The sequence below is a fragment of the Actinia tenebrosa genome, unplaced genomic scaffold (assembly GCF_029948245.1).
Source record: "Actinia tenebrosa isolate PJP-AT-01 unplaced genomic scaffold, QUT_ActTen_1.0 PGA_scaffold0__85_contigs__length_37466705, whole genome shotgun sequence".
Taxonomy (NCBI): Eukaryota; Metazoa; Cnidaria; class Anthozoa; order Actiniaria; family Actiniidae; genus Actinia; species Actinia tenebrosa.
In genome coordinates, this window is record NW_028292569.1 from 28799897 (window position 1) to 28827638 (window position 27742).

The 27742-nt window shown below is 34.8% G+C and overlaps 4 protein-coding genes across 6 annotated transcripts in view; 1 reads left to right on the top strand and 3 right to left on the bottom strand.

Moving 5' to 3' along the window:
- Positions 1-13054, bottom strand: part of LOC116294289 (uncharacterized) — a 31868-nt gene extending 18814 nt beyond the window's left edge. Inside the window, exons 1-3 of one of the 3 annotated variants that reach the window (XM_031701856.2) lie at positions 12686-13054; positions 8934-9098; positions 1144-1818 (exon numbers count right to left, since the gene is read on the bottom strand). In XM_031701856.2, the coding sequence (XP_031557716.2) occupies positions 1144-1813 (670 nt within the window). In that variant the 5' untranslated portion in view covers positions 1814-1818; positions 8934-9098; positions 12686-13054. Of the gene's footprint in view, positions 1-1143; positions 1819-8933; positions 9099-10235; positions 10300-12685 lie in introns of those variants that run through there. The other 2 variants (XM_089039114.1, XM_031701857.2) reach the window with 2 other exon arrangements.
- Positions 13055-14405: 1351 nt separating this feature from the next.
- LOC116294288 (uncharacterized) lies at positions 14406-16756 on the bottom strand. The gene is made up of 4 exons (XM_031701855.2): positions 16606-16756; positions 16080-16289; positions 15494-15677; positions 14406-14599 (listed from the first exon to the last, which is right to left on the bottom strand). Exons 2-4 carry the CDS (start codon positions 16275-16277, stop codon positions 14526-14528), a joined length of 456 nt encoding a protein of 151 aa, XP_031557715.1. The 5' UTR covers positions 16278-16289; positions 16606-16756; the 3' UTR covers positions 14406-14525.
- Positions 16757-19029: 2273 nt separating this feature from the next.
- LOC116294294 (uncharacterized) lies at positions 19030-20810 on the top strand. Its single transcript, XM_031701861.2, has 4 exons — positions 19030-19160; positions 19421-19630; positions 19807-19981; positions 20612-20810. The coding sequence occupies exons 2-4, from the start codon at positions 19433-19435 to the stop codon at positions 20680-20682; spliced, it is 444 nt and encodes a 147-aa protein (XP_031557721.1). The 5' UTR covers positions 19030-19160; positions 19421-19432; the 3' UTR covers positions 20683-20810.
- Positions 20811-24783: 3973 nt separating this feature from the next.
- On the bottom strand, positions 24784-27441 carry LOC116294299 (uncharacterized). Its single transcript, XM_089039164.1, has 4 exons — positions 27286-27441; positions 26804-27010; positions 26293-26479; positions 24784-24968 (listed from the first exon to the last, which is right to left on the bottom strand). Exons 2-4 carry the CDS (start codon positions 26996-26998, stop codon positions 24895-24897), a joined length of 456 nt encoding a protein of 151 aa, XP_088895290.1. The 5' UTR covers positions 26999-27010; positions 27286-27441; the 3' UTR covers positions 24784-24894.
- Positions 27442-27742: the final 301 nt, after the last annotated feature.

A 27742-nucleotide genomic window follows, 5' to 3' on the forward strand; every position in this document is an offset into this window, starting at 1 on the left:
TGAATGCCGGTTTTATCGATATTTTCTATCGCTTTTGACAACAAATGGGGTCATTTAGCTTCATATCAAAAAATCCATAACGTTAGAACGAAAGTCCCAATTTGATTCATACTCAATAAGGACAGTGTCTATATCCGTACTTATATCCTAGCTACTAAAAATGTTGGATCCACTAAATTATAGTCCCGATTTTGAGGGTATAAAGTTGACACGCTGGAAATAATAGTAAAAGTCCATGAAAATATTCATCGCGTAATATTTGGAAAACGCTCTCATACATTTTTTTCATATTGCAATATGTTGGGTTCCTTGATGAATACTATCGACTTGTGCAAGTCGCTTTGAAAGTTAACGTTTAGGTCTAGTTTTCGAGGAAATAAGCGGCAAACGATTTCTATGATGTCACCATTACGTCGTAATGAAAAGGCCGCTTTAAACTAATTTATCCTTTTTGAAACCTTTAATCATTTCCTGACATTGTGTGAAAAGCGCTTGCAGATCGAGTTATTCAAGACGAAGTTGTAGCCGTTTCAATGCGGCTAGGTGTGCCAGACCAAAACTACCCAGAGCCTCCTTGAAAAGTATCATTATTTTACTCATGGTTTACATGAAAGCTATTTTAAATTTATATTTCCAAAATGGCCAGCATTTAGTAATACGAGCTACAACAAAAACACTCAAATACCCTAACTGACGTCACCATTATTAAATTTTTTTTTATATCGTTCCAATTAAACAGAATTGTCTTAAACTTTAAAAAATAATGAGACATTACCTGTTATTCAAGAAAATAACAAAATATATAGAGTCCCGTGCAAAATTTGAGGGTTTTGCCCTCTTGAAGTTCAATATTATGGTTCTTCAATAAAATCGTGATAATTGTTCAGCGGTTTCTGAGCGTGCGCACATCGTGAGCTCAAATCGAAAGTTGAAAAGTAGTCAACTGCTGAAGCTACAATTGTTTTTATTAATATTAAGCCATTCAAGTCGGCTTCCTCTGACAGTACGTACCTACCGACACCGTGTACGTTCAAGGGATTTAGAGTAAAATAAAAAACTTTATTTCCTAGTGATTTATAAAAACAAAGAAACCATTAGTGGTAAACCAAATGTTGAGTATGCTGAAGCTACGATTGTACACACCTTTAACATGTGAAGGATCCACAGCTGAATCCCCTTTAACTGTCTTAAGAATCTCCTCCATCTTTCTAATTAATCTCTGCTGTTCTTCCCACTCTTCAAGTGCTTTAATATAATTCTTTTCCTGTTCTGGGTCCACTTCTTCTATCTTTATTCTCTCGATCTTTGGTTTGTTATGAGGTCCACCCAGTCTTACCAACACATCTGAGATCTCACTCCAGTATTTCTCAAAATCACTGTCACTAACAGCTGTTTCTGTGATGTGGCCATAAAGTTCATTTCTATAATATTCGACTCGAGCCAAATCAGCTTCTCTACTCAGGTCTGTAGCTATAGGAATCTTGTCCCATCCTGTTGGTGGGGGTGTTAAACCACAAATATTACGCAGTAGTACAAATAACAGTTTAATGTCAAAATCTGCTGAAGTGACAGTTGTACTTCGGCTAGCAGGATAGAGTCTGTCCCATTGTTGTTTGTTTAGAATCCTCTTTTCTCTCAGTCCCTTTAGAGTAGAATGCACTGTCGTACTGAGTAGTGTCTTGTGAAGGGAGCTTGGTGAATGGATCGAGTCAAATACATCTCTTAAGGCACTTGTTCCACCATCAATCAATAACTTAGAAAGGCGAGCAAAGTTTAGATTTACTTTAATTGAAGAAGCCCAACTGATAGCCATTTTAACTGAAAAAGAGAAAAAATATATTGTAAAAGTAAGATAACTTAATGTAAAACAACAGAAGGAAAACACTAGAATAGTCACTACAAACGAATGCTTATATGTCTATGTATATACATTTACTCTGTGATGTCACTGCCTTGTTGCATTACTCGTGAAGCATCATGGATACTGCCTCTACTTTTTTCGTTTTTATTTCAGCTAGTGACTGCTCTAGCTTTAAGAGGAGAGCGGTATTTTTCAATGCCTTTAATGTGTGTTTTTTTTTTTTTTTTTTTGGCGCGATGTTTTATTATGGCAAAATATTGGGTGACATTTGCTTGTTATTTTTGATTTTCGTCCCCAGTCCCCTAAATTTTGACCAAAAATCTTCGTAAAAATGGAAAAACTTTGAGTGAAAATGAAAATTTGACAATGTTCTAACTAAGTTTCTTCAAATGTACGACCGAATTTAAGTTCTTTAGCTACTATTCTATCTACAAATGTTAAAATATTCCTGAAAGCTGAAAAAAAGGCAATGTGAATCCGAGTTCGAAAATTCAAGGTGAGATACAGAACGTGACCACAAGCGTGACTCGTGAGTCCGCGCAGCCATCACTTTAAGCGGCTGTAAATTATTCAAAACATGCATTTTTCTAAATGTACGAGTGGATCTAGGAAGTCTGGGATCTACTTATCATTTTGGCACCAAATTCGAAACATTTTGAATAAAAAAGTCTCTGTAAATAAGCACTCGAAAACAGATGATGTTTGCGATTACGGGCTTGCCCTCGCTCAGTTATAGTTAACTGTGTTGTGCTTGGGATTGCGCTGGCCTTGTTTTGTACCGAAGCCGAAGCCATACAAAACGAAAAATACAACGAAAACAATGCGAGAAATGGCGGGAATAATAGCCGCGAACAGTATTATTCCTCATTTCAGATCTTGATAAAGTAAGTTCAATTAGCTCTACTTTGAAAAGTTACATGAAGTAAATTTAATCTTCAGTCTTGAAATTTAAAGTTATAGTGCCTTTTGTGGAATAATTTTAAAGAGTTTTCAACTTCATTCTTTGTTTTGTTGTAGTAAACTTCTTTATGAAATGTCTAAATCGGCAGAACAAGAAGCTGACGAAATCAAAGAGGTGGATAGCAAGACTATTATTAGAAAAAATTCTCCCTTTAAGATCCTGATAGATAATGTATGCCAGAAATGCATATATATATATATATATATATATATATATATATATAGACTTATACAGATGTTCAAAACAAACAAAGCTAGTTGTCTTCGAGTTCAAATGAGTTTGACCCAAAAGATTTAAATATCGTACTTACTTCGATCGGATAAATTTGCTCTTTATTGATATTTTCTTTTTTGGTTTGAATCTTTTCCCTTGTATACCAACTAAGCCGTCTTCTAAACTTTTAAAAAAAACCTTTCTCGGGACGCTTACGCTTACCCGCCATTTTGAACGCATGCGCTATATTATTCATGTGCAAAATGCGCAAGCCTGGGGCGAATGTCTCGTCTGAGTGGCCAATATTTTTGTATGGCTTCAAATTTTGGATCGACTTTTCAAGATTCGTCATAACTTTTGTTCCGCCCTAGACTTTCCATCCAAATTCACACACAGGCTGCATTATGAGTACTAGATAATAAGATTCTGAAAAGTTCAAAAAATCGTACCCGACGATGAGGAGAAAAAGCTAAGAACTAAAAATAGCACTGTTTGATTTTCGGCCGTAATAGCATTGGAAAAAATTGCATATACATTTGGAACATTTGCTCTTTTCGATCTTTTTCCTCTCTTTCCAAAGCAAAAGGTTGTTCTTCAAAGTAAAGTTATATAGCACAAGTAAACTGCTTGACAAAACATCCTAAATAACTCGTAAATCTTCCGTTCTTTCGCTAACTAGTAGTTAGCGTGTTTTCGAGGCTACGAAACCTAAGAAAGCATAAGAGGCGAATGTATAGGCCAACAGAAAGTATGAGCTTATAAAATCATCAAAAATACGGTTCTAAATTTTAACAAATTCCTATGAATTATATACCAAAACGTTCAGGAAAGCCCAGTTTTTGTTTCTTGTTTTTTTTTTTTTGACAGGTTCTGCTTTATATCAAGGAGAGACGATTTTCTAGCTTGACCCTGGTTATGTCATGCATTTTCTCTTGTAAAATACGACCAATAGCGTACATTCAACTCAAAAAGTACGGTGGTTTTTTTCACTAGAATTCAATCTAAACCATATAATACAGTCCGTGAATAGTTGAATTAACTGAATCCACTTCTGTTTTTTGCCTAGATAGTCATTATTTTGAGAAAAGATCCAAAAACCGTGTTTTTGAGACAACTTGTATGGCTCACATGAGCGGGCGTGAGCTTGAAATCGTAGCTGACCAAATGTTAACAGATTTTTTCTGATGTAAAAACTTTAAAAATCTTAAAATAAAATACACTGATGGAATCTAGGATAATCCAAGCAGATAATATGAAAAATCCAGTTAAATTGATGACGCAGTTAGTTTTGCGAAGCGAGCGAGAATAATATTGTCCAAAATTCGCTCTGAATTAGTTTGGTTCCACCTTACTAGTAAAACATACAAGACGGTTAAATGAAATGGGTTGAACTCCGAACGAACATTAATCTTAGTAGTCAAAAGTTAACTCTTTCTGCAAATGACACTACTTTCTTTTTGGAAGACATTTCCTCACTTGACAATTAGAAACGTTATACAAGTATTCGTCTTTAAAACTAAACATAAAGAAATCAGAGGCTGCATGGTTGGGAAAAATTCCTGGAGGAGAATCGAATCAAACCTCAAACATCAAATGGGTTAATTTTTACGAAAAAGGTATGGAAATAATAGCCATTTATTATTTTTATAATAAGGACTACCATTACGATAACAACTTTAAAAGAGTCATTATTAAGACAACTCTATCAATTTGGAAAACGAGGAATTTAACGCTTTATGAAAAAATCCAAGTACTCCGTTCACTTGCGCTTCCCCAACTCCTATATGGATGCTCATAGATCCATGTCACTGAAGATTTTATTCAACTAGTTCAAAGTACAATTAAAGACTTTATATGGAATGGAAAAAAAAACTAAAATTAAACAGGTCAGTTTAATTGGTGAGTATTTAATGGGTGGCTTGAAACTCCCAGATTTCGAAGTGTGTCTGACTGTAAAACCCATAGGGGGTTTTCATCAAGTAAACATTAATTTTGATTATCAACGAATTCCAGAAAACTTGTCAAGATATTTTAAGATGTTGGTCGGAAGTAGAGATGGACAATATTAAAAATGACCCTTCCTTAGTTGTTGATCAATATTTATGGAATAACAAATATATAAAAATTGGGAACGCCTCAGTGTTCTATAATCGTTTCGCGGATCTAAACATAAACAAGGTATTAGATCTAAGTGATGATAATAATGAATTCCAATGGGATCATGTTAACAATCTGTGACTTAAGGATAAAGATTTCACGCGGTGGGCTGGATTAGTACACGCAATTCCGAAGGAATGGAAAAACGCGCTGAAAGAAAGGAACATAATATATGCAAAGGGCAACCAACGAGGTTTTTGACGATAAACAAAAAAGTTAAGCTGGAAAAGGTAGAAACAGTAGAATCTATGAAACTTCAATTGACACTTATACTAGATCTTTTCAATTTAAAATACTTAATAGTATTTTATACTTAAACCGCGACCTCTGTCGTTTTAAAAAAATTGATTACTCTACTTGTTCTTTTTGCCTTGTTCTTCATCCCGAAACGATAGGCCATCTTTTGGTGGAATGCATAGAATCCAAAATTTTTATTTTGAAATAAGGAGTTGGTTAGAAAAATATGACATTTATCATCTTGTCTGCAATTGTTTTTATATTATTCTTGGTGTTGATGATTGTACTATTAATCATGTTCTAATGATGTACAAGATTTCTCTCTATAAAGCAAGAGAGAAAGGAAAAGCTCCGTCCTTATCTCTTTTCAAAAATGTGTTAAACCAAAATGAACTCTATCAGTATCTGATTACATCTTTTATTTATACTATAATATATGGCTATTTCGATTTTTTCGTCATTTGGTACTCTGTGATTTTGATACCTGTGGTATCTCAGTAGTAAAATGCCTTTTTCGTATTTTTTTCCTCCGCGACAAAGTGACAAAGTTGCGCAAAACTACCCAGGGGTCTTCAGGAACTTACCCAAGAGACCTTTGCAGGTATTTGCTATAGGGTTCCCGTCTTTAGTCCAATCAATTATCACGTACCAGATGTTAATGAATAATCAATGTCATTATGTTGTCAAGTGATTGTGACAGGGCGGAGCTAGCAGATCACGTGGCACAGGTTTATGTCTACGCATGCTCTATTTCGTTGACCGCCGTGATTCAAGACAGCCGAACTAGTAGAAATATTAATTTCCCAATTTCGTAAACAAGGATTTCAAGCCGAGAAGATAGCGATGATTTCGAAGCGATTATTTCTAAGAATTTTCAATGAACTTCATGGGCAAGAGCTTGTTTTGGTTAATTATTCATGATTCATCTACTCGAACAGTATTTTCTGCACGAACAAGCGAAAATCGATGAGGAGAACAGGGTTTCAAGAGTCAGAATTACGATAAGCGATAGCATTAACAGATTCATTCAGCATGACTCGTTATTCTCTTGAACTTGGCAATAAAGCCTTATAGCCTGTATTTATGTTTTTTTTATTAACTGTTTTGGTTTCAAAGTCTACTCACAAAGGAACATGAGGTATAGCAATATCTATTTTAAGATTATATTTGATTAAAAAAGCAAAATAAATAATTTGTTACGCACATTCCAGGGTTTGATCTTTGCCGTTCGAAGCGTTACGATCTCCTTTAATTTTTTTTCAAAAAAATGGTGATTCATTAAAAAATATCGATAAATTATAAAATGTAAAGCAATTATGAAAGACATTCTGAGCAAATATTAGCCTGTATTTACCTTTTAAATTAAGCATTTTGATTTTAAAGCGAGCCCTGCGAATGTGCATGCTTTTGAAACGTGGTTGCACAACAAGCTAATTACGTATGCCAAAACCCGGATCCTGGAACTGGAATTTGAGTTCCCGATGCAGGCCCGTAGCTAGGATTTTTGTTGGGGGGGTGCTAATTTACAAAACGTGGACCAACCATATACTTTATTTTTTAAAAGTCCCATAGGTATAGATAAATTATTAAAGTAAAATTGATTTTTTTTACTTAGTTTTACGTGAAAATATCATACCAGCCAAAATCACACCCCCCTGCACCCCCCCTAGCTACGGGCCTGAGATGGAGTTTGATGAGTATGGCATAAACTATCTGCCTACAAACGGCTTTTAACACTGTCGTTTGAAAATTTGCAACTTATTTTTACTTCTTAGAGACTCTGATACTAGTAAACCGTCCCAACCAGAATCTGGTTTATCATTACTTCGAGACGTCACGAAATACTTTATCAGTAGTTTTGGAAGCTCAACCAACTAATTACTCCATGCATGTTGAAACCATGTCCTCCAGGTATCCCAGTGTACCCTGCCAAAAGGATCTTGTTATAAATAGTAAACCCTGAATACACATAGATAATATTATTTTACAAAATGTTTCAAGTTTTTGGCTACTATCGCTCTTTTGCTTTTATTGCGTTAATTGATCGAGCCTCCAATACGCTATGAAACACCGGTTTAAAAATTATCTATAACCAAAACCCCTTTTAAAACTTGATCAGAATCAGAATCAAATTAAAAGAGCTCAACAGAATCGAATTTAGAGGTTTAAACGTAGTTTGACCTGGAGCAAGCTTAGTTCTGAGAATACTGGCAGAGACTGACAGACAACGTTTTATATTTATACAGCTTCCGAATATTCAAATCGTCGTTGCTCAAAAAAGAATAGAAAAACCGTTTCCTAACACCCAATATTTAGCGGCTATATCAGTGATCCAAATTCATAATAATCTACTTTCAAGACTTTTCTGATCGTAGTTTGACCTGAAGCAATCTAGGTCCTTATATGATATTGGGGGAAAAAACCTTCCAAGACTGACGACAGCGCAACGTTTTATTTTACAGCGTCCAAATATTCAAATTATCTCTGATCAAATACGAAAAAAAAAAAAAAAAAGAAAAGAAAATCCGTTTCCTAACACCAAATTTTTAGCGGCTATATGATCCAAATTCATATAATCTAGTTTCAAGACTTTTCTGAATAGTACTTCAAGTCTCTGGTAGGTTGGGTGAAGCTTTTCAAAATAAGAATGCTAATAATGAATGCTTTAATATTCGATTTCAAGGAGTAAAAATCTGGAATTCTCTTGATGAAAATACTAAGGCTCTCTCCAGGACCTCATTTAAAAAAGCAATAATCGAGAATATCTTAAATGAATATTAATCATTGAATATCCTCATAATTTATTTTTATTATTATCATTATTTATTTATTTTATATATATTTTTTTCTCTGCTTATTTAATACTTAATTTAGTGCCAAAAATATTATATCAGTAACAAACACTATACTTTGTGCCATCTAACTTAAAATCATCTTTCCTTAATAACATAGAACGAGCTGTCTGTTTTTACTTAGCCTTGTGGTTATTGCAGACAACCTGTACCTTCTTTTCATTTATCTGCCTTGGTATATATACTATAAATAACTGTGTTTTTTATACTATTTAGATTTATTTATAAATTATCTATATTGTATATATATAAAACAAATGCTGTAAATCCTATAAGAATACAAAAATAAAAAAGTTGTGTTGAAGTCAAGCTAGGTTCTTACATGATGATATTGGGGAAAAACCTTCCAACCTTCCCGCCACTTTTTATTTTACAGCGCCCGAATTTTCAAATTATCTTTGCTCAAAAAAGAAAAGAAAAGAAAATAAAGAAAAGAAAAAAAACCGTTTCCTAACACTCCACATTTAGCTGCTATTTGATTCAAATTCATAATAATCTATTTTCAAGGATTTCCTTAATAGCACTTTAAGTGTCTGGTAGGTTGGGTGACGCTTTTAAAAATAAGAATGCAAGAATTCGAATACCAATCTTTCTTCAAAATATTTCAATGTAATAATGTGTTTACTAGCAAAAATAAATTCGTACGACTTACCTAAACTGACGAATAGCGGGAAGAACACGAACGTCGAGTCATGTTTCAAGCAGTCTCACTTTCGACTCAAGTAAACAGGAAGTAACGGGATCAAGACCTACCTAGTGTTTGTTCTTATTAAAAAGGGGAATCTGAATGTTCCAACGATGTAATAAAGTTGAGAAACTGAAAAGGAAAGTTTTAAAAGTGAGGGAAATTAAATGCATTCAAATTTAATTTATCATCTAGATTTTTTCTATAAAAGTAAGTATGATGTCGTGCCACATCATTGGAAGAAATCGCGTAGTTCAAGTTATTAACCAATACGAGATAGCTGTTCCCACGCCTTAGAAAACAGCAGGGGCCTTCACAACGAGACTAACTTTGTTTGAAGATACATTACACAAAAGCCAGTTTAACAGGTTTTTCAAAACCAGTACAAAACAATGCACACTACCTTTTATGGAGTGTACTCTAAGAAAACCTGTTTAGAACTCCTCTATGTTTGCCATCTTGTAAAGTATGTCTTCTTATAAATTTGAGAAATACCGCTTCAATCCTGCACAAAGTTGTTCGAGCCATCGGCAACATAACGACAGGAAGCAAATGGGTTTTTTCCGGCAAACCAAAACCCCTTTTAAAACTTGGTCGGAATCAGAATCAAATTAAAAGAGCTCGACAGAATCGAATTTAGTGGTTTAAACGTAGTTTCACTTGGAGCAAGCTTAGTTCTGAGAATCCTGGAAACCTTCCAAGACTGACAGACAATAGCGCCACGTTTTATACTTATACAGCATTTGAATATTCAAATCGTCGTCGCTCAAAAAAGAATAGAAAAACCGTTTCCTAACACACAATATAAGAGCTCAACAGAATCGAATTTAGAGGTTTAAACGTAGTTTGACCTGAAGCAAGCTAGGTTCTTACATGATATGGAAAAAAAACTTCCAAGACGGACAACAACGCCACGTTTTATTTGACAGCGCCCCAATATTCAAATTATCTCTGATCAAATACGAAAAGAAAAAAAGAAAAGAAAATCCGTTTCCTAACACCAAATTTTTAGCGGCTATATGATCCAAATTCATATAATCTAGTTTCGCGACTTTTCTGAATAGTACTTCAAGTCTCTGGTAGGTGGGTGAAGCTTTTCAAAATCAGAATGCTAGAATTCGAAGTCCAATCTTTGTTCATCAACACCTTGTATCATGCACAACGTCATATTACTTTACAGTAAGTCTTCTTTCATATATGAGTGCAGAAAAAATATTCCAATGTAATAATGTATTTACTAGCAAAAGAAAAACAAATCGTACGACTTACTTAAACTGAGGAATAGCAGGGGGAACACGAACGCCCAGCCATGTTAGAAGTAGTTTCACTTTCGATTGAAGTAAACAGGTTGTAACTTCATCGTCATGCTTTGCGCGCCAGAACAAAAACTAACACAGGAAGCCCAAATTGTCGTTAGATTTTAGTTCATTTGTTTTTCATTTTAGGGTTCTCATTCTTATAGAAGCATGGAAAACAACACTCAGGGAAGAACAATGTCTTTTCTCCTTTTAATATTATCCTTAACCGCTGTCTAAGAATAACTCTTAACATCAGTCACGCCTAAAAATCACTGGCGCGGACCTTAAAAACGAGACTAACTTCGTTTGAAGATACATTACGCAAAAGCCAGTTTAACTGGTTTTTCAAAACCAGTAAAATACAATGCACACTACCTTTTATGGAGTGTACTCTAAGAAAATTAAACCTGTTTAGAACAAAAGAAATGAAGCACTTCCATAACAAACTCCTCTATGTTTGCCATCTTCGATGGAAAAAATATGTATTTTAGCAAGATTGATATTAGAGCGTTCATCTATTCGCCCGTAAGAACGTTGTAAGAACGTATTGCCGAACCTTTTCAATGCTGATCTTTTGCTTTTGTAGATAAAATTAAGAAAGATAGAGCTAGATATTCGCAAAAAGATTATTCCTCTCTGTCCCTGTCCGCGGCTCTCACACTCACACTCGCCTCTCAGATTGAATCATTCCCCTGGAGTTTACTGTAACTTGATAACCAGAAATAACAAAATTACAAACCTTACACGAGGTTGAAATATAGGAATCTAATCGCGAGGTTTTTTGTAAATATTTATCCATCAGTTACAAACTTGTACAAAGGCTGAAAAGTAAGCCAATCAATTTTCCAAGTTAGGATTTCAATTTGAACTCATTCTCGGAAGATTGGAACGACCAATAATCTTTTTATGAATTGAATAATGCAGTCTAGCTGGGCACGCTTCATGTCCTTTGACTGTAACACATAAAAAAGGAAAAAAAGTGACCGATTTTATTTGATTAAAAGCGAGAATTTCAACTGATAGAAAAAACTTTAACCTGCTTGAGCTGATGATCTTAAAGAGAATAGTAGATTTTGTTGAAATTCTTCAATATAAGATTCGAAATATTTTTTGGGTTGAGTATCTCATTGTTACGGGCCAGCGATTAAGCAGATTTACAAAAATAATTAATGTCTCTCACAATAACTTCAAATCAATCAAAATATCGAAACACAATACCAAATTTTTATTGCTTGTCGATAAAATAGATAATTCCGTTATTTTTTTAAAATCTCAAATAGTTAAAAAAGACTAGCTTTAAAATCGTGATTTAACCGTTATACAGTTGGCGATGAATGTTATGAATGCGAGCTTGTGACCTTATTAGGATTGCGAAGTAAAAATAGACAGTTTCCCAGAAAACAAGCGTTACGCTAACGCTTCGATTCAAATTGACGCTCTACCTGTTTGCTTAGGACTTTTTCACTCGCTCAAAAGTTTATTTCATCAATTAAACCGATGAAAAAGGTGCTGAAAAGGACAAAATTCCATGTTAATTAATGTAAAGATTATGAACACAGCAAAACAGAACGCAATTGTGGGTATTTGAGTGTCATTGAAAGGTTTATATTTGTTCGCAAATATTTCTTACGTCAAATAGCAAATTCCCTAAAGCCTGTGATATTAAAGCCAATGCAATCAGATTTCGAGATTTCATTTGATTTTTGAAAATAATTACGGAATATTAGAAAATGAAGACTGATGTCAAAAATCGAATAATGAACTGAATAATGCATTCTAGATGGGCATGCTTAATGTCCTTTGACTGTAATTATTTGTCCTAGCAAATTCGATCCTTTTTTCAAGATATTTTTGATAAACGTAGTCAATTTTGCTACCCACACCTTGCTATACACTCAACAAAATTACTCGATTCTGATTGTGAAGAGGATTACGATTAAATCCCAAATTGTACTCTGTAAAGTCCCAATTTATGCTCATTTTTTTCTCGGAAATAAAATCGACAACATTAACAGTTTGCTTGAAGAATCGTGACACATTTTAAAAAACACCTTTAAAAAAGTGAATATGTTTCTTTGGGCTAAAAGTTTATAAACGAAAAGAATAACTAGAAGTTTCCTGAGTAAGATATTTCGGACGATATCCATCGTCCATCATCAGTTTAATGACTCTCTATAAGTGTATTTCACTGTAATACACTTATAGAGATAGAGAGTCATTAAGCTGATGATGGACGATGGATATCGTCCGAAATATCTTACTCAGGAAACTTCTAGCTATGGTTTTCGTTTACTTTTTAAAAAACTAGCTTGGAATATTTTTGAGTAAACCGACTACATTGAAGTTGTTCCGCATTCTCGCACTAAACGCCGAAATTGAATATTCAAATCTCGTGTTTGGTGCCATAGCTTTAATACTTACATGTTGGAAGCTGAAATGTCTTGATGGTGTTCTCAGTTTCCTACAGCAGCGAAAAAAGTAGTTAGAGGAAGCTTTTCACAGACAAATGAAGGCATCACCATAAATTATGCGACTGATCAGAGAGTGTGGTCGTGAAGATATCAAGCAACGTGCTTGAACTTGAATGGGCAAGTCTATCAATATTTGTTTGTCTTCCCGACTCCACCATAAATTATAGCTGATCTGAGAGTGTGGTCGATGAAGTGAAGATATCATGCAACGTAAGAGACATATTATGATGCTTGGGCAAGTCAATCGATATTTATTATTCGTCTTAGCTTCCGACGCTTCTACGGGTATTTCAAAGACGTATAAAACCAAAATATTCAAGAAAACTATATAGCGGGGAGTGAGGTCGATAGTGCCCCGGGAAGAGAGTACCTGGTTGCCAATATTGGCTAAGGTATTGTGAAACGGAAAGCACCCATCCCTAGTCAAAAATTAATTTTTGATACTCAATATACTGAGTGTCTGTAGTGGCTATTTGAATCAAGACCTTTAGCTTCATTGTTTGTTGTGCACATTTTAGACCATACGATGCCACTCTTCAGAGTTGATTCTTTCATGTGGAAATGTTTTAATATGTTTGCCATAAAAGAACAATTCTCAAGGGAATGTCATGTGACCTCAAAGGGCAATTTGCATACGAAGCTAAAAAGGTCTACTGGGGTTTTCAGAAACGAAAGGGGGAATGGGTCGAGATCGCCTTGCAAGGGCTACTGGGACTGTTACTGGAGACGTGTGTGTTTGTTTCTAAAGCAATAGCAGGTTTTTTAAACCTAGAAAAATATAAATAATAAATAATAAATAAAGGTTTTTCGATCGACCCAGTTTTTTTCCTCAATCTCGGAATAACTAAAACTATTGTAAAGTTTACTTTCAAATACGCAGTACGTTAATTACTTCAATTTTACTACTTTTAATTTTGAAGACATTTGAGTGGTTATCCAGGTTTAGTTTTACTTCCAAAGGAGGTGGGTACCGGGTATCTGCACTCATCCCGCGTATACAGTCAATTCAAAAAACGTTGTCGTCGACCGTCTCAAGCCTACGCGACTGGACCGAAAGAAATATGGGTAATAATCATTGAAGCGGTTAGATATTCGTTCTGAATTAATTGTTCTCGCTAGTTATAAGATAATAATGGCGAGAAACAATCCATCAAATGCATGTCTTTGGGTTTAGTGAAAGAAAAACAAAGTAGTTATGATTCAGTTCACAATTTCGAAAATATGAAGGCATTAAAAAAACGTCTCCTTCAACACTTCCCGCTCGCCTACGAAGGTTCGTGCTGTAAACCGGGCATAACTAGTCAGATAAAATTATGTAGTCAATTCGGCTTCAATGATTGCTAACCAGAGCTTCTTTCGGTCCAGTCGCGTAGGCTTGAGTTGGTCGACGACAACATTTTTTGAATTGACTGTATATCGGGTCGGGTACAGTTACATGACTATTGTTATGATAATATCATCCTTTACATATTTATTTATTCCTTCTTGTAGATTTCCATAATCATCCTCTGTCTCAGTAAAATGCTGTGAAACATTTTCATAACTTTTAAAATCCCTGCTTGTTTTATAATTTATTGTTGTTTGTTTGTTGTTGTTTGGTTTTGTTGTTGTCGTTGTTGTTCACGGATTTTTTCAAGTTCTTCTAAATTTAAAGTGACCACAATTTATGCTTTCATTTAATCAGTTTATTTGAATCTTATTTTCTTAGCCCGCCTTACAATTTTTAATCATTACTGTTGAACAAATGCATTCTTTGGACATGCTGAATTCCCCGGCTCTGGTCAGCGCTTTTAATCACAAACTGGCTTTTTTGAGAAACCCCATGGCGCCAGCTTGAACTCGTCACAATTGATGACTCCGTCTTCTGCAAAGGCAAATAAAAAGAGAAAATATTATAATTGCTTCTTAAACCTATTTTTGAATGAATTTTTTTTAGTTGAAAAACATTTGTACTACAGCGTTAACCTAAATCGAGAGAACGACATAATGGAATGTTCTTAAGGACGTTCATGGCCAAAAAATCCCATTGCCAGATTTCTTAAAAATTTTGTATGATGAGAGTATATCATAATAAAAAAGAAAAAAAAAGCAAATAAAATTTGGGGGTTACCGATTTCGTTTAGCCGTCAGAATGCGTGGAAGTTCACCCTTTTTACAGTAAAAACGCGCGAACAACGTAGACATGAAAGCTGTCAAAAATAAGCCTTAATTTACTGGGGGGAGAAAATGATCGTCTTCATTTTCACAGAACTCTAGACAATAACCAAAGAATTAGTTAGCATTTAAAGTTTGTGTTAAAAATAGAAATATAAGATGTTATTGGGCTGCAAGTGTGGACTTGTAGCCTTCACGTTACGTGAAATATTTCTATTCCATTATACGCAAAATATGTAATTTCGATTTGATCCCATCCTCAGATTTTTTATTTTCCCCTTAAAGTTGGTTATTATAAGGTACTTTCAAAAAAACGAAATAAAAAAGGGGGTCCCCGACTTTGTTTTATAGCTATAAGAGATTAAAGAAGTTTTCAAGATATTTTGCTTATCAAAACATTGGAATGACGTCATCACGATGAGCGCAAGCGCGCTAAATTTATGCGTAGGAAGGATACGCGCGAACAATCCCCATGAGCGTCCTTAACAAGTTTAATCGTTACCTTTATTTCAATTACTTTACTTTGATAATGCAGCGGAAAATCGATGAATTACGAAATTTAGTAGACTCGAATATTTTTTTCCCTAGGAATATTTGAACTTACTATTCTCGTCAGCACTGTTGAAGACTTTTTTAAGGTCGGTTTTCTTTTTCACATCAGAGATGGTTGTTCGGAACTCATCGAAGGTGATACTTTTGTCGCCGTCCTTGTCATAGGTAGAGAACTTGTACGGGAACTTTTCAAGGATAGCCTTTTCTGGTCCTTTTTTCGTACTTTTAACTTTTCCCTGAAAAACCCAAACATTATAGTGAATTGACTTTTCCTACTAGCCGGACAGTATGCGATATTTGATTTATTGGAAATAGGAGTTTACTATAAGATTTTACTTCGATAATAGTAAAACTGCTAAGTTTCGTAAAGATTGCCTTTAGACTGACGAAGAGGTATTAATTTTTGAAACTAAGCATTTTTGCAAAGAAATGTAAGCCAGTAACGCGTAATAGCCTCGTTATCAGGACAGACACATTTCTTTGCAAAAATCACTAATTTAGACTAGGAGTTTAACCATGTAATACATTCCTTTCGTGCACCTTGTCACGCAACACCGTTGAAGATAGTCCTTTATCACGGTAGAAAAAAAAAACGCTTACTGGTTGAATAAAAAGAAACGAGAACAAGGTTAGCTTACCTTGTCATTCTCGATCTGGTCTCTCTTGTAATAGCATGTAGTTCTGTAGTACCTTAAGCAGACACGATACCAGCCGCAGTTACTGAGGTACCTCACACCGCATGTTACAACGCGATACCTGAGGCATAACGCGTCGGTTTGGGGCAGTACAACACAGAGAACAAGGCAAATTGCTGCCAAGAGCATCAGAGTCTTCATGATTCAGTATTTCTAGAAAAGACGAGAGATTGGAAATATGACTTCAGTGTATTTGACCACATACCATCCTCTTGAGTATTATTGTTTTAGATTGAAATACAACAGAACAAAAAAAGGAATGTAACGAAACTGAATGCAATGCAATGCAATGAAATATAGTAAAGAAGAGAAGAGAACAGAAGAGAACAGAAGAGAACAGAAGAGAACAGAAGAGAACAGAAGAGAACAGAAGAGAACAGAAGAGAACAGAAGAGAACAGAAGAATGAAACTCGCAAAGTTTTTCAATTTGTACCTTGGTTGAAAACACGTATACATTAAGCAGCCTACCTTGGTTGGGTTTCCTGTGGTTAAGAGTCTTGTATTCCTTCTTCTTTGCTGTCTCAGATCAAAGTGCTTCTTCTATTATTTCTCTCTTCTTTTATGCCATCCCAAAGAGGAAAATAATCGTTATGATTGATAGATACGGTACGTATTCAACAGCGACACGAGGGAAAAGAAAAAATAGCCTTGAACACGAAAAATCTTGAAACGCAAATGTTGACTACGATCTGAATAACTTTACAAAGAAAGCGCTTTAAATAAACTCAATGCCTGCAAAACGAAACGTAAAAATAGGTTAAACAGAATAGAACTGAAGCAGGAAGTTAATGATATGAATCTGAAATCAAACGTTACATGTATAAACTGATCTTTATTTTAGGCCGAATTCTTTAAAACAACACCAGTCCGGACATTGAATAATATATTTTTCCTTTTTGAAAAAGAGCTTTTTTGAAACCGTTACCGTTTAGTATTCCAAGACCGCATCACATTGCAATTGTTTAAATTGTTTTGGTTAAACAGCGCTAAAAATCTGGGATGGTCAGAGTCGTAGAAGTATAGGGTCATTTTAACATTTTGTTTGTAAGTGAGTTTACTGTAATATCTTCTCATATATATTCTTTCAATTTGATAGAATTTAAGCATGGAATTTCACTTCTGGCTGATTGAAATTCAAGAGATTTGTTTTCGTTTTAAAAGGAAATTGATAGTGTACTGAAACGGGAAACCTCGCTGGTTGATCGACCACCAAGCACCGACAAAAAAGCGAAAATCTACCACTTCCACAAAAAATCTTATTCTTTATGAAATAAAACGTGGTCTGAAATGAAAAACATTAATTCAGTCCCGATCTTGCATTATTTACCGTCACGTCTTTCGATATATTTTTACATTTTCTGCCGTTTATTCATAGTTATTTTTGAAATAAAGCTATTAAAAGTCGTTCACATAGGCTATCTAGTTCAAGATCTTTCATGCTAAAATATATTTTGATATTAATACACGTCTTTTGATTATAACTTTCTGAAAGTTAGTATGCTCGTCAGTACTCAAACGTGGGCAGCTAAAATTTCGACAAAAGTCCCCCAAAAAAGAGCGAATATTAGACAAAATAATTTTTATATATGGTATATTTAATGTATGTTGAGAGTAAAAGAAAAAAGAAAGAAAAAATTTCGCCACAAATTAAAGCAAACTACGTCCTGAGTGAAGAAATAACGATGAGTTTGAAGTAGTTTTCCCCTTGTAAGTTAGATTTTCGATCAATTTTTATTCAAAATAACTAGACTTGTTAAAGTAATCATAGTGTTCCTGACACTCCTGTCACTCACGTAGTGCTAAATCCGTAAAAAAATATGACAGTGAAATGATTACTGAGAATAATTGGACGACACAAAATAAACACATGAAAAAGTATTAACTAAGTGTTAAATTTTACGCGGTTTTAGAGTGCATCTGGTCACGCTGTTGAATAGTTAGATAAATTTATCAAACTTAGATAGCTCAGAATTTCGTTGACGTCAACTAATTAGCAGTTAGACTAAGTTCACTCTATTTGACCAGAAACTATACTTATGGCAGCTGCAAAACTCAGTGCTATTTTATTTGTGTTTTTTTTAAGGGTGTTTGAAATTATTTAATTTTATCTGACTATGGCTGATTAAACCGACGCTATATTAAACTGTTTTTTTCTTCTTCTTCTCCTTCTTCTTCTTCTCCTTCTTCTCCTTCTTCTTCTTCTTCTTCTTCTTCTTCTTCTTCTTCTTCTTCTTCTTTTTACATATGAATAAATAGAATGACGAGAAGTAACCTGATCATGAGAATTGAGAAGTTCGAGTAACGCAATGAAACTCTCTCGTTATTCCATAAGATTGGGAAATATATAAGAGACTAGTATGGGAAAAAGTGAGGGCTGACACTGGAAAATACGAGACTATAGTATGGAGTGGAGTGGGGATGGGAGAAGGGAAGGGGGGGGGGGGGGGTGCTATAACGCTTACAAAAATACATTTCACGAACTTGCTTATTCAAATAACATGCACAACAATCGAGTTTTACAATTCGTAGATTTTCTTGCGCTTGATCAAAAAAGGAACTCTTTTTTTTTAGCTTCAAATGATCTAAAAATGTCCTTCGCAAGGGAATAAATTATTCAATGTCCGGACTGGTGTTGTTTTAAAGAATTCGGCCTAAAATAAAGATCAGTTTATACATGTAACGTTTGATTTCAGATTCATATCATTAACTGCCTGCTTCAGTTGTATTGTGTTTAACCTATTTTTACATTTTGTTTTGCAGGCATTGAGTTTAATTAAAGCGCTTTCTTTGTAAAGCCGTTCAGATCGTCGTCAACATTGGTGTTTCAAGATTTTTCGTGTTCAAGGCTATTTTTTCTTCTCCCTCGTGTCGCTGTTGAATATGTATCGTATCTATCAATCATAACGATTATTTTCCTCTTTGGAATGGCATAAAAGAAGAGAGAAATAATAGGAGAAGCACTTTGATCTGAGACACGAAGAAGAAGGAATACAAGACTCTTAACCACAGGAAACCCAACCAAGGTAGGCTGCTTTATGTATACGTGTTTTCAACCAAGGTACAAATTGAAAACTTTGCGAGTTTCATTTTTCTGTTCTGTTCTGTTCTGTTATCTTCTCTTCTCTTCTCTTCTTTACTATATTTCATTGCATAGCATTGCATTCAGTTTCGTTCCATTCCTTCTTTTGTCCTATTGTATTTCAATCTAAAAAAATAATACTCAAGAGAATGGTATGTGGTCAAATACACTGAAGTCATATTTCCAATCTCTTGTCTGTCCTAGAAATACTGAATCATGAAGACTCTGATGCTCTTGGCAGCAATTTGCCTTGTTCTCTGTGTTGTACTGCCCCAAAACGACGCGTATTGCATCAGGTATCGTAGTACATCTTGTGGCTTGACCTACATCAGTGGATGCGGATGGTATCGCATATGTGTAGCTTACTACAATACGAATTGCTATACCAAGAGAGACGAGATTGAGAATGACAAGGCAAGTTATAATCTTTTTCTTTGTTGTGTATGTAGTTTTTAAATATATATATTGTTCGTTTGCTGTGGTATTACTGCTATGTGAAGTGGTGTTACTGCTATATATAGCGGCGTTGCGTGACAACGTTCAGAAATGGAATGTGTTACACTAAGAATCCACTCAAATCTTTTTTTTAGGCTACAAATAAGAAAGGACCAGGAAAGGCCATCCTCGAAGACATGCCCTGCAAGTTCTCTACCTATGACAAGAACGATGACGGAAGCATCACCTTCGATGAGTTCCGATCAACCCTCGCAGATGTGCACGGTATCAAGCAGATTATGAAAGCCTTCAGAGGCAGTGACACAAATGGTGAGTCTAAAAACAAAAAAAATAATGTTTAATCTAGATTACTTTTAGTAATACATTAATATTCTTCGCTGCATTTTCTAAGTAAAACGTCAGAGGAAACGCCGGAAGGTTCATAAAATCCCGGGGAGGGGAGGGGAGGGGTAGAAAGGACTCACATGGGAAGAGGGCGGGGATTCTCGTCATACCTTTAAGGGTTCCAGATCTGCAAATTGGTACCTCCTATGGTGTCACAAATCTAAAAGGACTACCAGAGAGTAAGCCAGTACCTCTTACGGTGTTTTTGAGGCAATACTGAGATACCTGAGATTATACGATGACAGTCAGAATTGGCAGTTGTAATTCAGGATATTTATTTTCAGTTCATTATCTGACTTCTGTCACTCAGATCATAGATAATTGGTGCCTTTTAGGGTTAAAAATCATTAGTTGCAACGCCCAATTGGACAGGACTGGTACCTCGAAATTTCCAATGAGCATCCCCGCCCTGAAATAAAAACACTCAAAAAATGAGTTTGAAGCAATCTTTGCCGCTCCAAACACTCCACAAAAGTAATGTATCACGCCTTTATTTATTCTAGAGGAATATGGCGTTACTTTATTCACGTTGTGTTTTTTGTTTGTCTTTTCCAGGAGATGGCGTTATCAAGTGTAACGAGTTCAAGAAGAGTGAATGGGGTTGCTCTCATAAGCATGTTTGCTAGTAAAACCGCTGACCAGAGCAGGGGAATTCAGTATGTCCAAAGAATGCATTTGTTCAACAGTAATGATAATAAAAATTGTAAAGCGGGCTAACAAAATAAGATTCAAATAAACTGATTAAATAAAAGCATAGATTGTGGTATTTTTTTAATTAAAAAAATTAAAATTAAAATTAAAAAGCGAATCCTCCCCCCCCCCCCCCCCCCCCCCCCCCCCCCCAAATAAAAAAATCAATCAATCAATCAATTAAATAACCGTATCAAAATATTCACTGACATTTGTGTCTAATATTTGAAACTTGGTCCAAGACCCCCGAATTTCACCCCTTAATTGTAGCAAAATAGACATTGATTTTTCCACCAACGTTTAATGTTTTATGTTGCTTCAATTTATAATCTTAGGAGAAATGACAATGGCATTCTCCTTATTTATCCTCCATCTTCCTCTTGAAATTAGATGCTCCAATTCTATTTCATCTTTTAAATCTAAGATTAAGACATTTTTATTTAAGAAATCTTTTTATTTATATTTTTATTATTTGTATATATATTTTTATTGATTTCTTTTTCTAATTATGTATGTATTTGAATTTATAATGATTTAGTTTATCAGTTGTTTGTGATGCGCATTTGAGTATTTATGTAGGATTTGCGCAATACAAAATAAAGTTATTATTATTATTATTATTGTTGTCCCTTACTTTTTACGACGTTCATTCGGATTTCAATTATTTGGTTATCGTGCTTTCTAGAAATGTTAAAATATTTGTGATATTTAAAAAAAATAATGACATCATTTTGACTTTGAACATGTCAGGTCCATATAAAGAAATGCATGTATGGAGTCCGACTGCGCGTCCATCGCATTTGCCGATTAAAATACCATATTCGTTTATTCTCTTTCAAGAAACGACACGTTTTCAATCGGTTTATAAAATACTGGGAATCATTGAAGAAATCAAACTTTTTTGGCGCAACAAAAGAAAAAGAAAAAGAAAAAAAAAAACAAAAGAAAAAAGAAAACAACAACAACAACAACAACAACTGGGGACAAAGAACGTCATTAAATTTTGCAGCAGATAGCCAGGACGTTGTTAACGTCTTCACTGGTTTGTTTGTTAGTTTAATTTGTCATGGCTCGAGTAAATGAAATAAATAAATAAAATAAATAATCACTTTTATTTAAGTGTCTAGTCGTTCTAGCGCCTTCGCACTAATTGGGGACATTTTACACTCATACACACTACCACTTCATTTAATATTCTATGCACACAACGCTCAATTCACATAGAAATACCGACACTGGAATACGGTCGACTAGAAAACCTTGCTTTTCCAGCGATTACTAGCACGTAGCCTTACGATTCGTTTAGGTAAACTTGAAAATTTTTGTGAAGCTATTCTTCTAGATCCGAATAGAAGTGACATACAATTTTTGCTTACTTCCATCATCGTTGAAGTGCGTCTTGTGAAGTTTGGGATGTCACTTTAAAATTAAATTAATAAAACAAATAAAATCCGAATCATCAAAACGAATCATCACGTGACATTTGTTAAACAGTTAATCATCTCTAATTTATCTGGACAAAGATAATGACATAAATAGAAAAAATTACTCGATTCTGATTGGCTGAGAGAGCAGTGATGTTAACCAATAACACAGCAGAACAAGTAACTTGCATTGCAGTGCAAATTTTAGTGCAAATTTAAAAAAAGTAATCTGCAATGAACATTAGAAGTTGTTCGCCTAGTTCCGGCTCGTGTAACTTGAAAATCTTGATTTTAAACTGCACTGGGGATATTCTTTTCAAATTGCACAGAAGTTCTCGTGGAACCCCCCTCTTGTGAGAACTTGTGAAGCCAATCATGTTAGTATAATGAAATTGAAACCCCCCTTTGTGAAGCCAATCTTGCCAGCTTGTTCAGCGTGGCGGCCATTTTTAATCGCCCCTTTTCAAAATCCTGGATCCGCCATTGAATGATTTAAAAATTTAATTCTAAACTTATTTTGAGTGGCTTTCTTTCTCCTCTCTCCCTGCTGACAGACTTTCTTTTTCTTCTGCTGAATCTGCATTCGCGAGGAAAAGGAGACTCTGTTGACACTAGAGAAAAACGTTTGCGCATGCATGCACTTCAGCACTTTTTCTAAGAATTTTGAAGAGTTTGAGTGAGAAAATATATGTTTGTTTTCTCCAAGTATACAAAAAAGTTCGAGAGTATACTTTTGTCAGACCAAGATACTGTATTAACAAACACAATAATACATATATTTAGGCACTGCCTAAAAGCGGAGCTCCCGATACGGAAGTCACAGGGAGAACAATTTGAATGAAACTGAAAGGTAAAAATAAGATCGGGGAAAAAATCTTCAGTTATTGTTATTCGAGATAAAGATAATTTCTCCCATAATAAAAACCATGCAGTGAAATCGAATCAAAATGCAGTACATTGTTTTGTTTGTTTGTTTGTTTGTTTGTTTGTTTGTTTTTTGTTGTTGTTGTTTTTTTTGCGCGAGTATACTCTTCCACTTAGGAATTTTGTACACAACTCACCACCACCCCCAGGGGCTAGTTTTACTCTTGGAAGATTTTCTTCGACAAAACTTTTCCAGTGCCGACAGTTTTAGGCTTTGAATCTCTTTTTCTTAAAGAAAAACGAAAGATAACTACAGATAATCCAATACAATATCAAGTTTAGTGAAATTCACCTCGGATGTCTTTCATTGAAATCGAAAATCTGGAGATTTAGGACAAATCAAGACTAAAAAACAGACTTGGAAACTGGTTAAGGTGAGCAGAAAATAAGCTTACTTAATTACGTCTTTTACAGAACGAGACGAAGTTTACATTCAGTTAAACTTGACAAGAACAACTGAGACAAAATAGAAAATAACGCAAAAGGCAATGCAAAATACAAAGTGACGAATTTCTTGTCGGTAAATTGGCGTTTGTAAATGTTTTTGAATGTTTTTTAGCTTTTTAAAGTGAAAGACTAGGTCTTTATACAATAACATCTCTCAACAACACAAATTTAAGCTCATTTTTATAATCATACTTGCTCGAACAGCTTAATAAACAGTTGAATATTTGGTAAAAATTTATATTTCCTTCAAAAATAAATAAATTATCGGTAGAAAGATATAAAATTATTGAATGAAAGTCTTCTTTGTTTTGCCGATGGGTCCCCGCGATAGGAGGCGAGCAAAGCTGCATTTTTTTTGAACGAAAAACATACGATAGTTGGTTAAAAACAACCGAATTGTTAAAGATTTACAAAGCTAAATAAAGGACGAATATTTGTTGTCGTAATATGCTCTCCGTGTTATATTTCCTCCAACATTAAAATAAATTAAGCTTATCTATAGAAATATAAAAAGTTTTGAGAGAAAGTCTTTGATTTGTCGATTCGTCGAGAAAAATGCTTGTCAAAAAATATATATATATATACGATTGTTTGCTAAAAAACACACACCTGGATTCTTGAAGAACACTTCTTGATCCATCTTCGACTACACGGAAGTTTTTTTTTAAATTGTTTTTGGTCTATAACTTGTCCTAGAGCAATTTTTTCTGTGCATTTGAGAGCTGCATTTGTGAGTAGTTTTGCTTTGACATCAAGCGGGATTCCTGTGTTGTGTACACGGACGGACGGACGGACGGACGGACGGACGGAAGTGACGTCAGCCAAGCCATGAAAAATCAACTCGATGGTTTACCATTTTTTCTTAAGTATGGTGCTCCTCTCGCGCGGGCCGAAGCTCCGTTATGAAAGAATTAGTCTTAAGTTTTGTTAAGTCCAATTTATCAGGCATGTTTCAAAGTCAAATTTACTTATGTTTTGATTAATTTGCATACGGATTCAGAGCATGCGCAGACGTTTTTCACTCGCGTCGACTCTGTTCTCGACCGTTACACGTTTCTGTTGAGCATGCGTGAGCGTTACTAGGCAACTGATGACATTGGAAAGAGTCGGTAAATTATTCCTTCTTTGATACTACCAGAATTCTCTTCGGCCCACTGTTTTTGCCAAACATTTTCCGTTAACTTTAAAATCCCGGCTGATTGTTTATTATTATTATATTCTAATTAAAATATCACATTTAACTTCTTTTAATTAGAGTGTTTTATTTTAATCTTCTTGGCCGGTTTTACAATTATTATTACTGCTTAGATAATGGACGTCATTCTTATTTTAAGGCTCTGGTCAGCGGTTTTATTAATAAACTGGCTTCTTGGAGAAGTCGAATTTTGCCTGCAAGAACTCATCTTTACAAGTGATGACGCCGTCTCCTGGAAAAAGCAAATAACACAACCAAAACGTGAGTTACAACAACAGTTTATCGTAACATCGTAACATTAAGAGATATAGCTACAAATACATACTATTGTGAAAGAAAGACAGAATGAAGGTACAATACCACCATAAAACAACTAAAGAGCTAAACGAATAGGTGACATACAATAAGATTTATAATAAGTGAAAAAGTCTATTAAGTACAAATTCTATACAATAGCGGTGAGAGCGCCACCTCTCACCAATGCGACCTGGGTTTGAGTCCCGACGAGCTCGATGTCGTAAGTGAGTAGAGTTGTTTGTTGGTTCTCTCCTGTGCTTCGAGGGTTTTCCGGGTTCTCCGGCTTTCCTCCCTCCATAAAAATCAACTTCTAAATTCCAATTGGAATCCAGTGGAAGAAGAGCCACTCTGTGGAATCCACTATTAATCCCTGATTATTGTTTTACTTTATTATTATTGTATATAAAATCTACATATATGTTTTAGATATAGTTATTATCATTATAACAAGCATTATTTCTTTCAATATTTTTTTATATAAGATTTCAGTGCTTTTATTATTATTATTATTATTATTATTATTATTAATTACAATGAAGATATATATTAAAGATGGTACAAAACTAAGCTAATATATAAAAAGTTAGAATAATCAATCTATATTTAATTTATGATTTTACAATAACTTACAAATTTCTCGCGCGCTGATTGGTTATTTTTTTATCATCAATAAGAGGACAGACAGATAAAGCTGACGCCAAACGCGCGCTCTTTCCGTTAGTTGGCTACGCCTCGTGGATCCACGTTACTTTGACAATGCGATGACGCAATTTATCGTCAATAAGAGGACAGCACATAAAAATCTGATGTCAATTTGTTAAATATACAATAAAGAACATGATAATATCATCGTATTGGTAGCATGATACAAACTTATGCTATGTGAACATCGGAAAACAAGGAGTTTTAAAGCTAACAAATCTAGACTCGACATTTTTGTGTTTTTGATTTTGTACGACAAAGGGTTATTCATTTTTTCATCGACGAAATTTTTCAACGAAAGTCAATGAATTTCGAAATTAAAAAAATCTAGAGTGGAATTTCTTTTTTTTTTCTTCTTTTTTTTCTTTTTTTAACTTTGTTTTTTCCTGTTGTAGGAACATTTTAACTCATTCTTGCCAGCGGCGTGAAAGAGTTTTCGAAATTTGACGTAATTTGTTATTATGCCCTCTTATTTACCACGGCTCTCTACCAATCGGAGAGCGAGAAAATTTACATTTGTGATTACATTTTTGTTGTAGGAACGCGTTTGAACTCACCATCTTTGTCAGTAGCTTTGAAGAGTTTTCGAAGCGTCTTGGTGTCGTGCACATCTTTAAGGGTTTTTCGGAACTCATCGAAGGTGATTTTTCCGTCACCGTTCTTGTCATAGGTAGAGCACTTGTGCGGGAACTTTTCAATGATAGCCTTTTCTGCTGGTCTTTTTCTTTTGCTTTCAGCTCTTCCCTGAAAGACAAAAAGATTTTAATGACGAATCAGAATATTCAAAGTGTGTAAACCATGCGTTTCACTCCTTGTGACATTCTGTCTTGCAAAACTCTCATAGCAAATAAATTTTGCAAAACATTAATAGGACTACTTTCTATTCGTTTAGTTGAAACTTGCCCCGCGAAAAAACTAAGAGCTTCATTTGTTTAACGCACTCCAAATTTAAGCCTGTCACGCGACGTTGTCGTTGTAACTAAACTACATCGTAAACGCTCTTAGAAGCCGACCAAAAGAAAGATAGGGACCCGATAGATTGACAAAAGAAAAGAAAACATAATTAACCTGGTCATCCTCGATCTGGTCTCTCTTGCCATAGCACCTATATCGGTACTGCACTCTACAGAGGCGATACCACCGTCCATTGGAGTAGACCAAGTAGCATCTCACAACGCGTATAACGTAGCAGGCCCCGTCGGTTTGAGGCAGTACAACACAGAGAACAAGGCAAAGGGCTGCCAAGAGCATCAGAGTCTTCATGATTCAGTATTTCTAGAACAGACAAGAGATTGGAAGGTCAGCTTGATAATGTGAATATATTTCGGTATTTCTTATTTCTTATAAACAGAGTAGAGTAGAGTAGAGTAGAGTAGAGTAGAGTAGAGTAGAGTAGAGTAGAGTAGAGTAGAGTAGAGTAGAGTAGAGTAGAGTAGAGTAGAGTAGAGTAGAGTAGAGTAGAGTAGAGTAGAGTAGAGTAGAGTAGAGTAGAGTAGAGTAGAGTAGAGTAGAGTGGAGTAGAGTAAGCTCCTCTACATAAAGCAGCCTACCTTAGTTGGGTTTCCTGTGGTTAAGAGTCTTGTATTCCTTCTTCTTTGCTGTCTCAGATCAAAGTGCTTCTCCTATTATTTCTCTCTTCTTTTATGCCATTCCAAAGAGGAAAATAATCGTTATGATTCATAGATACGATACGCATTCAACAGCGACACGAGGGAGAAGAAAAAATAGCCTTGAACACGAAAAATCTTGAAACACCAATGTTGACGACGATCTGAACGGCTTTACAAAGAAAGCGCTTTAATTAAACTCAATGCCTGCAAAACAAAATGTAAAAATAGGTTAAACACAATAGAATTGAAGCAGGAAGTTAATAATATGAATTTCAAATCAAACGTTACATGTAACTGATCACGCCTTTAAGTTAGAAATCTTTAGATGAAAAGAACTCGCTATGAAATGATTAGGGAAATGTTACCCATTAATTACACACAAAATACAAAATACGCT